This window comes from Pelophylax lessonae, assembly GCF_965119305.1.
Source record: "Pelophylax lessonae genome assembly, chromosome: 1".
Lineage (NCBI taxonomy): Eukaryota > Metazoa > Chordata > Amphibia > Anura > Ranidae > Pelophylax > Pelophylax lessonae.
Window position 1 is genome coordinate 582294622 of NC_138768.1, and position 14555 is coordinate 582309176.

The 14555-nt window shown below is 39.3% G+C and overlaps 1 protein-coding gene across 1 annotated transcript in view; it reads left to right on the forward strand.

Annotated features, from left to right (window-relative positions):
• The window catches only part of CCSER1 (coiled-coil serine rich protein 1), a 1246501-nt gene that overhangs the window by 444737 nt on the left and 787209 nt on the right, over positions 1-14555 (forward strand). Inside the window, exon 5 of the mRNA XM_082244166.1 lies at positions 12459-12585. Coding sequence (XP_082100292.1) covers positions 12459-12585 — 127 coding nt within the window. The remainder of the gene's footprint in view (positions 1-12458; positions 12586-14555) is intronic.

Below are 14555 nucleotides of genomic sequence, written 5' to 3' on the forward strand. Positions count from 1 at the left end.
GGCTGCACAAATTGACGTAGGGGTATGTCTGATAGCAGAAGCGGTCCTGGGGACAAGGCAACAGGGATGCCAATGCACAGGACCATCGGCAGCGAATGCCGCCGGGCACCCGCGATCGCTCCCCGCTGAGAAAGAACGATGGTCAGCTGTTGTAAACACAGCAGACCATTGTTCTCTCTGAAATGATCACAGAGAGCCTGTGATCCTCCTATATAGGATCACAGGTCTTTGTGTACATTTCATAAGTCCCTCCCCCCACAGTTAGAAAACACTCCCCTCGGCCCACACTTAACCCTTTGATCACCCCCCCCCCCCAGGTTAACCCCTTCCTTGCATGTGTCATTATTACAGTAACAGTGCATATTTTTAGCACTGATTACTGTAGTAATGTCACTGGTCCCCCCCAAAAGTGTCAAAAATATCAGTTAGGTGTCCGATCTGTCTGCTGCATTGTTGCAGTCCCGCTAAAAATCGCAGATCGCTGCCATTACTAGTAAAAAAATAAAAAATAATAAAAATTACAAATCTTTCCCCTAGTTTGTAGACGCGATAACTTTTGTGCAAACCAATCAAAATACACTCATTGCAATCTATTTTTTTTTTTTACCAAAAATATGTAACAGAACACAAATTGGCCTAAAAGGATGAAAAAAGTTTATTTTTATTTTTTTTTTTGGGACTGTTATATAACAGAATGTGAAAAATATTGTTTTTTTTTTCAGAATTGTCGCACTTTTTTTGTTTATAGTGCAAAAAATAAAAATTGCACAGGTGATCAAATATCACCAAAATAAAGCTCTATCTGTGTGAAAAAAAAAAATGTAGGTACAGCGTTGCATGACCGCGTAATTGTCCGGAAAAGTAGCACAGTGCCGAATCACAAAAAATGGCCTGGTCATTAAGGTGGCAAATCCTTCTGTCCAGAACTGCTTAATAATAAATAAAAATAAAGAATATAGCTTACCTAGAATACAGTTTATGACACCCCAGTTGTATTGTTTTTACCACTCTCTGCTCTATATGATAAAATAATATTTAGTAATAATCGCAAAATTAAAATGAAAAATAATATTCTGTCTATAAGAAACACAGCTTCCTTTACAATGGTGGTCAGTAGAGAAATGACACCTTGCATTGGTGTTCAGTAAAGGGTCCTTGTACATTGGTGGTTAGCCGGAGAAGTGTCCCCTTACATTGATGGTCAGTGGGTGAAAGCAACCTTTACATTATGGTCAATGATAGAGGTTTCCTCTGATATCTATGTCCTGTGAGAAGATGAATTCCCACTACATTGGTGATCAGTGGAAATAAGGCCATCATTGCAAACCACTTAAAGCGGAACTTAATTTTAAAATTAAAAAACTGCGATCAGGCAGGCTATTGTGGTGAAATGCATTAAGGAGCGGTCCCTGGGTGCAGACTTCTTTTATGTTGTTTTGCTGCTTGTGGTCTAATGTAGTTAAGAGTTGATATTGGTGTGCGTCTTGCATTTATCAGCACCTTTCAGGTAGGGACTTTATTGCAGAATAGACATGCAATGGAAGAAGTTAGAGAGAAGATGCTGCGTGAGATCCCGCAGGTGTTAGACTGTCGAAGCAGAGATAGGGTTTGCAGACTTTAGTTAAACTTTAAAAGATCATTGGTTTCAAGCCACAGGCTCTGGCCTCTTTCAATGGCTTTGGAAACTATACAGGTCAATCTGCCATTCCTCGAGGAAGTCAACCTCTAGAGAAACCTTGTTTGAGAATTATGTGGATTATTGGAATTAAACCAAAGCTAGAAATCCGGATTGTAGTGAACTGTATTCCATCTCACTTCCTAACACAGTATGATATATTCATTCTGCTATCTACTAATATAATGGCCAAGAGCAGTGGAGGAAGACTGATGCCAGAATATTTATTGAACAAAACATGAATGCAACATGGATTAAACAAACAGGAAAGATGTAAACTATATTCAATGTAAAGCATCCCTTTTCTTTTATAATGTAGCAATTATTCTGTGAAAATTGTGTACAGTGATGGATAGCTCGTTACAAGGCCTGCTGACTTGGGGGTATTTCTTTCCTATTCAGTGCATGTTGGAACTATTATTATTATACAGGATTTATATAGCGCCAACAGTTTACGCAGCACTTTACAACAATAAGGGGGACAGTACAATTACAATGCATTTCAATACAGAAGGAAAAGGAAGGCCCTGGTCATGGAGCTTACATTCAAAAAGGAAGGTGGTACAAAAGGTAATAGCTGCAGGAGATGATCTGATGGAGGTAATTCAAGTACAGTTCTTGGATGGAGATGGGGAAGGCTTCCTTGAATAATGAGTTTTTGAGGATTGCCTAAAGGCATACAGGGTAGTAGATGACCAGGCATACAGGGCAGGGAGTTCCAAGGGATGAAAAAGGTTCTGAAGAAGTCCTGGTGGTGAGCTTGGGAGGAAGTAACAAGGGAACTAGAGAGCAAGATGTTTTGGGAGGAGTGGAGAGAATGATTTGGGCGATATCTGTGGATGAGGTTGGGGATGTAGCTGATGGTGATGTTGAGGATGGCTTTGTACGTTGTGGTCAGTATTTTGAATTTTATATGATTGGCTAGGGGAAGCCAGTGAAGAGATTGGCAGAGAGAGACAGCAGTCCCAGATCAGTTAGTAGGGTGTGTTAGTCTAGCAGCAGCATTCATAATAGAGTGAAAGGGGGAAAGCCTGTCTAAAGGTAGGTCAGTGAGGACAGAGTTTCAGTAGTCAAGGTGGGCAGTAACCAAGGAGTGAAAAGTTGTTTTGTGGTGTCCTTTGGAAGGGGCAAATTCTGCAAATGTTGCAGAGGTTAAGGTGGCAAGATTTAGCCGGTGATTGGATGTGGGGCCAAAAGAGAGGTCAGAGTCTAGGATTACATCTTGCACCCTGGCATGTGTGAAGAGACAAATGGTTGTGCCATTGATCTCAATGGTAAACCCATGGGGGGGGGTGAGGAGGAGGAAATATTACAAGCTAAGTTTTAGAAAGATTGAATTTGAAGTGTGACATCCATACTGATATGCTGCTCTGTAAATTAGTGATAAGTGAGAAGATTTGGGGGGGGGGGTGCCCTCCTATCTCAGTGGATGCCCTTGTAGGGAGTAAACTCGTCAGAGAGGAGGCGCAGTGCTGTCACGGACATCTCCGCGGTCTGCACTGCAGGCAGCCGTGGACATCTTAACTATACAAGGCAGTCTATTTGCGGTGATCATGTAAGTGCCATACCTTTTATTCAACAAAGCTATTAGGATAATGCACTATTGGCTACCTTCTCTGTTCTATATATGTGAGGATATTTGAGGACCAGGAAGGAGTATAAAGCTACAGGAGATTTCCAGCATACTGACCCAAGAATTGACCCACAGTGACGGGAGGAGAAAATCCCTGTAAGTGGAAACACACATATGCCCAAGATTACTAACATCTGGTAAGAGGCACATTTTACCTTTTCCATGTGGTGTGGGAAGAGTGTATCATATCCCCCTTTAACACCTGGAGTCTATATTCTTGAGGTGGCTGTCTTTTCGCCTTAAATTTTACCTGCTGGTAAGAAGCAAACCTGAAAGGTGGTGGGATACTAGATAGAAACATCTACCACGTGGTTTTCATTTGGAGCACTGTTTTCATCCTATTTTATTCCATCATGTTAGATACAAGAACCCCAGCAGGGATCCCATGATTAGTATCATTAGCATGGGTAGCTGCTGGAGGTAGCCACATTGAAAACAATGGTAGATTGCCGGCTCCCACAGCTAATCACAGCCACTTGCATTTACATGCTTATTGCCTGCATCCAGGGCTGATCACTCGCATGTGATCACTGCATGAGAGATTGCATGTGAGCATCCGTGATTATCTGTGGGAAGTGGCAGCCTCCTATTGCTTTCAAAGCGGCTGCCTACCACAGCCTATTGCGGGAATCACTGTTGGGGTTCATTGGGATGCATTGGCTAGAAGAGTTATGTACTAAGGAGTAATGAATACTCTGTCTAGAGCAGGGGAGTCAAAATCTATTTCATTGTGGACCGTATCAACAGTATGGTTGCCATCAAGGGCTGGTTGTATCTTGTGTGCGCTACGTAAAGGGTGCTGGGTTCAGGAGTGCGTTATGTACAGAGTGCAGAGCTCATGATTATGGTATGTACAGAGTGCAGGAGTGTGTTACATACAGCGTTCAGGGGTGTGCTGTGTACAGTATGCAGGATTTAGGGGTGAAATTCAGTGTGAAACCCCAACAGCCCTCCCTGAATCTTCCTCGCATCTCTCTCCCCTACCTTGCCTGGCTCTAATACCTCCCTGTGTAGGCGACTCTGTCTCGCCTTGCAGGAAACGTAGGGTGAGAGATGGAGGTGGCAGAATGGATTTCTGACATGATTTGGCGGCAAAACTGGGTGTGAGGGCCACATGACAAGGCCTGGATGGCCAGATTTGGCCCGTGATCCTTGTGTTTGACATATGTGGTCTAGAGGATGCAATACTAAATACTAGAAGTAGGGGCCTATTTTCTAGTGTGTAATATTTTACTGGTGTAGTAAAGGGTGTAGAAATATTTTATGGAAAAAAAAATAAAATAATATGCAATGATAAACAGGTGATTACATAGAACATTAGGTTTTGCTTTTGAAATTGACAGAAAATAGTTAAACAAGTCTAAACAATAATAACCATATAAAAAAAAGCACAACAGTAAAGCTTTAAAAGTTAGCATTTAAGAACTTTGGTTTTTTCCTTTAGTAGGAAGCGCAATTTCACTTTTCAAAATCAATAGAAGACCTTCCTAATTTAATTTCTGCCCAAATAATCCCAATGTACTTATCTCTCACCTACCTAGTCATTGGCTGCCTTGAATCTGCACCCTCATTTTTCAACATTTTCAAAAAAATGCATCCTAAGCCCCTGGCTTCCTGAAGCATCGCGAGTCAATCCAGGGAAATACCAAAGTTTGCAGAGGAACTGCATATCTCATCATGCAGTGCCTTACTGTAGCACAGAGAAGAGCATGTTTTAACTCTCTGGACCACATGCCCTTCATTACTGTTCAACTTCGCTTTTATTTTCACCCCCTTTTTCCTTCCTCTTTTATGTGAGCACATGAGAGGTAGTGTTGTCATTGTTCTTGTAATCCAGCCATAAGAGAGAGGGAGAGGGTGTAAACACGCTGCTTTCACTTTTTTTTTTAATCCATCTAGCTTAGTAAGGCATAAGCAATGTTCCAATAGTGTAGCAGGTATGCATGGGATGGGAGCTCTGCTATCAGCTCCTTCTCCCACAGCAGCAGGGTGCAGACCCTGGGCGAGCCACGTTCAATGCAGGGAGGCGGAGGGAGTAGTGGAGCACAGAAAGGTGGGCAGAAGCAGTAGGCTGTGGAAATATACTGGAGTGGCAGGCAGGAGCAATTTACTGAAAAGGTGATGGGAGCAATGTCCTAAAGCAGCCAGTGGGATTTGCAGAGGCTGACAGTCGTGGGGGAGGGGTTTCTGAAGACAAGTGTGGTGGGCAGAAGTGCAGCGTATCCTTAATGATATCAGAGGGTAGCATTGTACTGAAGAGGTGGGAGGGAGCACTGTCTTAGAGAGATGGGCAGGGGAAATGTCCTAGTGATGTGGGCAAGGGCAATGTTCTGGAGTGGAAAGAGGAGTGTCTGAATGACTTCAGGCACTGAGAGAACCTCTGCACTCTGACAATGGCTGTGGCATCCTGCAGTTTGTTTAGGGCTGATGCCTAGAAGATATGGAAAAGTTTTTTGTAGAAGTTAACTGGAGGTTGTGGTGAGGCCTAGTCCAGAACATAGTTATAGCTTTTCTGTTTCTGCAACACAGGTACATTGTTGTTATACTGGTAGATAGGGAAGCTGTACTTTAGAAAAATAAGTGAACTTAGCCTTTAAATCAGGGGAGGCCTGAGTGTCATGTATGGAGAGGTATGAATGGTTGGGGAAACCCAATGCTGCATAGAGCAGAGTGTGAGAAACCATTGAGGGGAGGCTGACCTTGTAAACAGCTTACAGAGGTGAGAATGATTTCATAGTATGAAATTCAAATACTAAACTGTAAGGTGTAGAAATAGGAAATCGTCAAAGATTGTGCTTATCTCAGTAGAGGGGCCACAAAACAAAGTGTTTATATGTTCTTCTCTCCTATTGCTCCTACATGCAACATTGGAACCAGGAGATTCAGTATCTCCTTTTTTAATGGAAATTATATATTAGCTGTTCTGTGACTCATTGTATTAAACCCCAAACCAATAATGTATTATATTGCACCTTACCAATCATTGGATGTGGTGGTTTTATCAGTTTTCTTTTCTTTGGCTTTTCTCTCTCTGTTTTCACCTGGTGATCTATCCAGTAAATCACCTCCTGTATTGGTGAGGCACCACTCTAGATGAATGAGCAGAGGAGGCACAGCATGTATTAGCAGATTCAAATACACTAAAAAAATTGAAGCCAAATTCCATCTCACACTTTATAAGTAGTTACACCAAACATTTTTGCTTTTGGGATAAATGTTTTGCATGAATAAATAAAATAATTTTAGTTAACCCTGTTTAAGTGATTTTTCTTACCCATGCAAACTAATACATTGTGCTGAAGATTATGAATTTTTGAAAAACAACAGACTTACTGAATGGGTCACCAGATGAAAATTGAAGGAAAAAAGATTAAAAAAAGAAAGTAATACAACCATCACATCTAAGAATTGGTCAGCTGCAATATACAGTAATATATGTCTGCTTTTGGGTACTTACAGTTAAATGGTAATGGTTGGAAATGTTTCACATACCTCTTTGGGGCTAAATTTAAAGTTTGAAATAAGAAAAATCATTTTTTTTAAATTGTAATTTTTGCACTCCGCATCTGAAATGAAATACTGTATGTGTTATAGCCATTGGCCCCAATATTGCGAGTCCTGTCCTATGCCACCATAAACACTTGTTGGTGCTTAGAAACGTCAGACCCAATATTGTGAATGTTGTTCTATACCACGTTTACCACGCACTGGTGCTTACAAATAATACATCCACCCCAATACTTTTCTATGTACATATTATATTAATTGTGAATCTTTCAAAGTATTGATACTTATTAAACAGAGGATTAAAAAGCGCAATTAATGGATTTGTGTTCATGTAACTGTGTGACAACTTTTCTCTGGTCACTGTGTGAGTGGGGTTATTGCTTTTGAGGCTTGTGTTGATTTATCTTTTTGGGGGAGCGTTAGTCTGCGCTTGATGATATTTTAACATTGCTCCTTTTTTTTAATGAAACACATATTTTAGAAATACTTTTAAATCATTATTTGCTTTCTATATGATGCAAATGCTTTAACAGATTTATAATGAAGATTCCTTTTTTTGTTATATTGCTTACCATAGCGGAATATGAATACATTACATAATTGCATGTTCAAAGTAGATTCCTTTAGTGTTATTTCACAACAAACATAACATCATGAGATTATAGCTGAACGCTTCCCTTGTGGATTTGATTTATTTCCCTTTAATGTCTGTAGGAGGGAAATTGCATATACAATTAATTATACATAGAGGAAAATTACACAAATTTAATTTGGGCATACATAAACAGAACATGCAGTATTGATGTAGCTCTAAAATGGTTCACTAACTTTCTTTCTTGCTACAGCTTATTGACGTAATATTTATTTAATATACTTGATTGTATTCATGTTGTACGCATTGATTATCCTTCCAATCTGCATGCAGCATTACCTACAGTATGACCCAAAATTAAAATTTATGATCAAGATTAATGCATATATATGGTATCAAGGCTGAATAAAGTAATAACTAATTTGCTTAATGCCTGAAATTAAACTTTAAAGTAAAACTGTCATAGAAAAAGAAAATCCCAAATTTACCCCTGACCCTGTGCTAGGCACTTTATGAAAACATTAAAAATGACTTTGAGGTAAATAGAAGGGATAAGACTGGTATCATGGCTTTAGGTATTGATTGTGTTTATTGATTTACTAAAGGAGTTGCCTAAATAATATTTACTATTCAAAGTGATTATTCTCTAATCCTTTAGTTAATCAACTCAGTGTCACCTGTTTAAAGTGGTTCTAAACTCTATAGCCGCTATAACCACTAGCAATAATCATTGAGACAGCTCCCCATGCTTCGCCGCCAGGAGAACACAACAGCTCCTTGGGAGAGATTTCCCCATCAACACTGACTGTGTTGATAAGGGAATCAAATGATTTTCTTTCCTGCAACCTGGTTGCAGGAAAGAAAATCACACCATCTAACACTTACCTTACTCCTCTATCAATCCAGCACTGTGCTCGGCTGCATGTCTTCTCTTTTCTCTCTCTGATCTCACAGGCTTTGCTGAGAGCAGCGGGAGCCATTGGCTCCTGGTGCGGTCAGTCAAATCGTGTAAGGAAGGAGTGGGGGGGCAGGGCCGAGCCTCTGCTGGGTGTGTCTATGGACACACACAGCAAGGGCTTGGAAGTGCGACTGCACATGTGTCCCCATAGCAAGTGGCTTACTATAGTGGAATACACAGAAGAGGAGAAGCTGACAGCACAGGGGGGGGGGGGGACCCAAGAAGTGTAGGTAGGGGGCTACTCTGTGCAATTTATTTGCACAGAGCAGGATAGTATACCATGCTTTTTATGTTAATTTAAAAAAAAATACTTTATGGCCTTTTATGGATGGGCAAAATGCAACATGCTTTCAGAGGTTTTCAGCTTGCATTTGAGGTCAGTAAGAGATGCCTATGATATCCTTCACAGGTGCATCTGACCTCCTAAACTAGACAGCTTCAAGCAGTTGTAAAGGCTAAAGCATATATTTTTTTTTTTTTAAATAACAAACATGTTATACTTAGCTGCTCTTTACGAAGGTATTGCACAGAGCGGCCCTAAACCTCCTTTTTGTGGGATCCCCCACTGGTACTCTCAGCTCCTCCTCTCCTGTGTGCGTGCCACCATAGCAAGAATGCTAGGTAAGAGAAGAGATCCACTACAGATGGGCACAGTGCTATATCAAATGATCATACTAGAATAAGTATTTGATTTGCGGTTGGGGGGGGGGGGGATACAAATACTGGGACTTTTTTTTTACCATAGTCAAGGGAATGCATTAAGGTAAAAAAATTTTTGTCTTTACAACCACTTTAAATAATATTAGCAAAAAAAAAAAACAGTCCTTTATTAAATCAGAATCTCAGGACCAATGACAAAGTAGTGAAATGAGCTTCTCTCGCAGTTAGGCTCCTTTCACACTTGTGCAAGAGTCACGTGACTTTGACGAGATTTGTTGCCGCAATTTTGACTGGACTTGAGGACTTGAAGAAATGCCTATATAGTCTTGAGGTCTACGGACCTCAAAATGCATCAAAGTCGGACCCAAGTAGTGCAGGGACTACATTGAAGTTGCTGTGACTTGAAGTCACACAGATATGAACGGTACTCATTGGAAATCATGGAGTATGACTTGTTATGTGACTTTGCAGTCCTAAGTCGCAGGACAAGTCGCACAAGTGTGAAAGTGTCTCAGCCAATGAGGAGGGGAGTCCCGGGCAGCTGAGAAACTCCTCATTTATTGAATTGGATAAAATTCATACAGCATGCAGAGTACAGGAACAAAAACAGCTGACGCATTTTGCACTAAAATCCGTGTGTAGTCATAGCTATAATGTGCATGATCAAACTCAAGATATATATAGATGTAAAAAACCAAATGGTATACACAATTACCCTGAGCTAGATCAGGTGCACTCCAAGTGAACAGTCATCTGGGCGGCCAAAGCAATCAATGGTGATCAAAATGAACCCTTAAAGTAGGTTAATTGACACATCTCAAATCATTTAGCTATTTGCAAGCCCTATCTCAAGTTAATACACATAAACATCTTGCTATTATAAAATCATTACAGTGTATATATTCAAACCATCTTATAATATATGAGAAACACACTAACAAATTCTTTCAAACAAAAAAACAATAAACAATATATATATATATATATATATATATATATATATATATATATATATATATACATTTAGGTGTCCACTAAAACAAATGTTCAAAATATAAAATGTGTGTCTACACGGAATATCCATCAGCACGATACTGTATCAATGTTGTCTATAATTTTATGCATAAAGAGCCAGCACCCTTTCTGTGCTCTGACAAGGTCATTTGGAGGAACTCTCACCTTGAGCGATGTCTTTTTTTTTATTGTAATTATTAGGGGGGCTGCTGCACACAGAAGTTTTTTTTTTTTTTTTATCTTAATATTTAGAATGAATTAGGATTAAAAAAAAATCTTCTGACTATACAATCCCTTTAGGTATAGCTTGCAGTGTTGAAGGACTAGCATCAGACTGACGAGGTCATCTCATTCTCTTTCTTTCAGTTTGTTCCTTGGCCGCACATGTCCACTCAACAACTCAAAGTACTGACCCCCTCCTCACGGTTCTCCTGTCCAGGGGATTACAATTGGCTGTTATCAGGCAGAATCATGTACTTGTATTAGATATATTTAAAAAGACATGTAATTAATTCTTAGTGAATAAACTGCACTAAATGGTGTGTTATACCCTATATGTCTGGGGTTGCATACGATTTTTCATATCATATTACAGTATATTGCTGAGTTGAATCAATATATATTCTTTTTTTCCAGTGCAATATTCTGGTCTTATTGATATCTATTCTTGTCTATGCATAGCTAAGAATAACAACTGGCACTTTTGTGTATCACGAAAAATACGAACGCAAGTTACTCACTAGGGGGAGAGCCTTTTGGGAAATCAAAGATGGAAAAGGATCTGGGGGTCCTAGTAGACGACAAGCTCAGCAATGGCATGCAATGTCAAGCTGCTGCAAGCAAAGCCAACAGAATGTTGGCAGAATATTGGCATGTATTAAAAAGGGGATTCACTCCAGAGATAAAACAGTAATTCTCCCACTCTACAAGACTCTGGTCCGGCCACATCTGGAGTATGCCATCCAGTTTTTTTGTCCTCAGGAAGGATGTGCTGAATATGGAGAATATGGAGAGAGTCCAGAGAATAATCTAATAATGGGACTGGAGGATCTCAGCTATGGGGAAAGACTGCAATCATTGAACTTATTCTCTCTGGAGAAGAGAGGCTTGTGACGGGATAGGATATCAATGTACAAATACCGTACTGGTGACCCTAACATAGGAAACAAACTTTTCAGAGAAAGGGAATACAAAAGGACTCACGGGCATTCACTAAAATTAGAAGAGAAGCTGTTTAACCTTAAACTGCATGAAGGGTTCTATACTGTCAGAGCAGTAAGGATGTGGAACACTCTTACACAAGCCATGGTATTAGCGAGGGGCATGGATAGATTAAAAAAACTATTAGATGGGCACCTTAACGACCACAACATACAGGGGTATTCAAGGTACTATTGACAAAAACACTTATACACACACACTCATCATAGGTTGAACTGGATGGACTGGTGTCTTTTTTCAGCCTCACTATGTAACTTTAAAATTCAGGAATCTGCTCCATCCCATGATTATGTATGATTCATTTAGTTTGTTATGTAATTACTGTACAAAATGAAAAAAAGCAGGTCTGTTTATTCACAAATGGCATCCAATAATGTATACCGTTTCAGAAGCTAATATTTGATAAAGTAAATCTGCTTTGTAAGTAAATTCCAAAGCATTTGAAAACTGTGGCTCCTAATATATTGACTAGTCAGTTTCCAACCCTTTACCTGATTTAAAGGCCTGGCCTCAATTATTATTGACAAAAAAAACTACTTGTGTTGCCCAATATGAGTCAATTGATTTAATACCTGCACTACTAAATGGCAATAGAGGCTGAGGATTCACACTTCCTTATCAAACCCCACGCCCCTACGTATATTAAAAGCTTGCAGAAATTACACTGCTATTCAATTTACTGTGCAAATGGCTATTAATACATTCTGAAAGTTGAGCAGTATTAAAAAAATCTATACACACTCAATAGAGGACGAATGTGTTTGTCTACGGTGATATATTGTTATGTTCCATCAGTCCATAAAATACCATTAGTAATATGATACTTCCACACATATTATTGTAGCATAATTGGTGATTAGTCATGTCAAAAGTTTTAATTAAAGAATAATTATGTCAGTAATCACAATAAATTTTGACATTGCGAATAGTGAAAACAGTAAGTCAGATTCATTTATGGGCACACATGAATTATGATTCATTATGAGGCATATTATGCTATGTATTGTATATTATTTATGATTATTCTAATGTTCTGTGATGAATATTCCATCATTCTCCTCTTATAAAGTTGCTTAAATCCGCAATGACCTCTAAGCTCTTGATAATGCACAATGTGAGATATATCATCTATGTGCTAAATCATATAAACTCAAGAAGGCACTTATTAATATTTTAATATCATTCTTTATCATTGCAGTATGTCGAGAAGATTCCTACCAGTCTATAGTGTCATGCTCAGCAGTGGTACTTTCCCATGTGGAAGAATCTAGTGAAAATAATAAACCTACAGAAGAAGAACCAAAAATTTCTGGGACAACAAAAAGGTAGGCGGCAGTTTACATAATCATTATAATAAAAGCTCATCAAAAGCTAACATTTTGGTTTTATATGGAGACGTCAAGGTTGAATTGCCCTTTTTTTTCCATATGACATATAAAGCCCACTGGCATTTAAGGGCCATATCAGATAGCATGGCACAGTCACAGAGGTGAGGCATCCATTTACTATGAGGTGGTCACTCCATTGCTGGCTAAAAATTCCACAGAATCTCACTCAGGGACATCTCACTTGTCAGACCACAAAGTGAGCACCTCCATTTCAAATAGTAAGCTATTGCTTCTGGCCCTGTTCGCACCTGAGCATTTTTCAGCTCGTAAACCGCTCATCTCTGAAGTTCCAAAACTCCCAACAAGCAAAATCCCATTCATTTCAATGGCTCCTGTTCACGTTTGGTCGCCTGAAGGGAAATGCCTGAAGCTCAAAAAAGTACATGAGCTTCTTTTTTGGCAGATTTCAAGCGTTTTTGGTTTAGATGTCTATGCCTACCTCCAAACAACTACAAAGAACACCTAAAAAATGTGTGAAAAACACCAAAAAAAAAGCCTAAAAAACATCAGAAAAAACGCCTGAAAATGACAGGCTCAGGTGTGAATGAAGCCTCTATGGAATTTTTCACTGCTGCCTCTCTTTATATTGTAACTGTGCTCAATTTTGGAGGTTCAAGAAAAAAAATGCAACTCTCCAAGCTGCATGTATAATCCTCAGATCCTTGAAGTATAACTAAAGGCAAAACTTTTTTTTTTTAGTTTTAGATTTTTAGATAGAGTGGAGAGGGATTACAACATCTGTAATTTTTATTTACATTTACTCTTTATTTGTTCTGTTTAATTAATTGAAAATGAAAGTAAAAAAAAAAAAATCCCAAGAAATGTAATAGGGGGGAAGATACTCGTTCTGATGAGCTGGAGATCCCCCGGGGATTCCCCTAATTTGCATTGATTTCCACTCACTTCCTGTTTAGCTATGGGACAGGAAGTGAAGGAAAATCTCTGCAATGGGACAAAGATGGCGAAAAAAAAAAAAATCTGACAGGGGCTATAATCCTCCCTTACTCTATCCAAAATGAAAGAAAAACGTTTTATTGCACCAGATGCTGGCCTCCAAGAGCTTGTCTCACCTCAGCTGAAGAGCAAGGCAGAAAAAATAAAGCCACATTCTCTAGATTTCACTCCATATCATTTATTCAGTGAAACATTCTTCTTGACAACGTCCTCACCATAAGTCATGCCTCTGTGATGCATTTCACCGTGATAGGGCTTATTCTTAGATGGCTAGGATTGGAGGACAATTTATACCCATTGGATAAACTGAAAGCAATATAAAATCAAAAGGTAGAACCTAATCAAAGAAAATTAACATGATCAAAAGAATATGTTCAAGTTGCTGTGTTAGCTCCGTGTGGAAGAAGAGCAGCCAGCAATCCAAAAAAACCTTGCACATACAGAGGAATAGTTAACAGCAGGTTAACATCTAACAGGTATCTAAGGATATATACCAAATACCGCTGTCATCCTCCACCAAACACATGTAATTCCACACGGGGCACAATACACATTAACCTTCTGTAGGGAGAGAACAACTGGAGTTTGCAAGCTCCCCAGATGCCGGTGCACAAAGTGACAGCAAGCACTTAAAGCAGCGCTGAGCTGCCTCGGAGCTGCTGTCATTGAATAAATGCTATAGAGTGACATCTACAGAGAGTGGCTTTGTTTTGTGCCTTGCTACTCAGCTGAGTGTGTCCATTTCTGGTTGAAAGACTAACTGTACTTGAATTGTTTTCTTAAGATTATATATATTTTATGTCTCTGTTTTTCTTTTATGTGTGCAATATATATGTTCTATGAAATATTGTACAACCCTGCATGTTTTTTTTTTTTTTTCTTTTTTTGGTTGCAAATATTACAGTTTATTGCTAGCCTGTAGGTTGTACGCGTAGGAGTTAGAAAGGATGTAC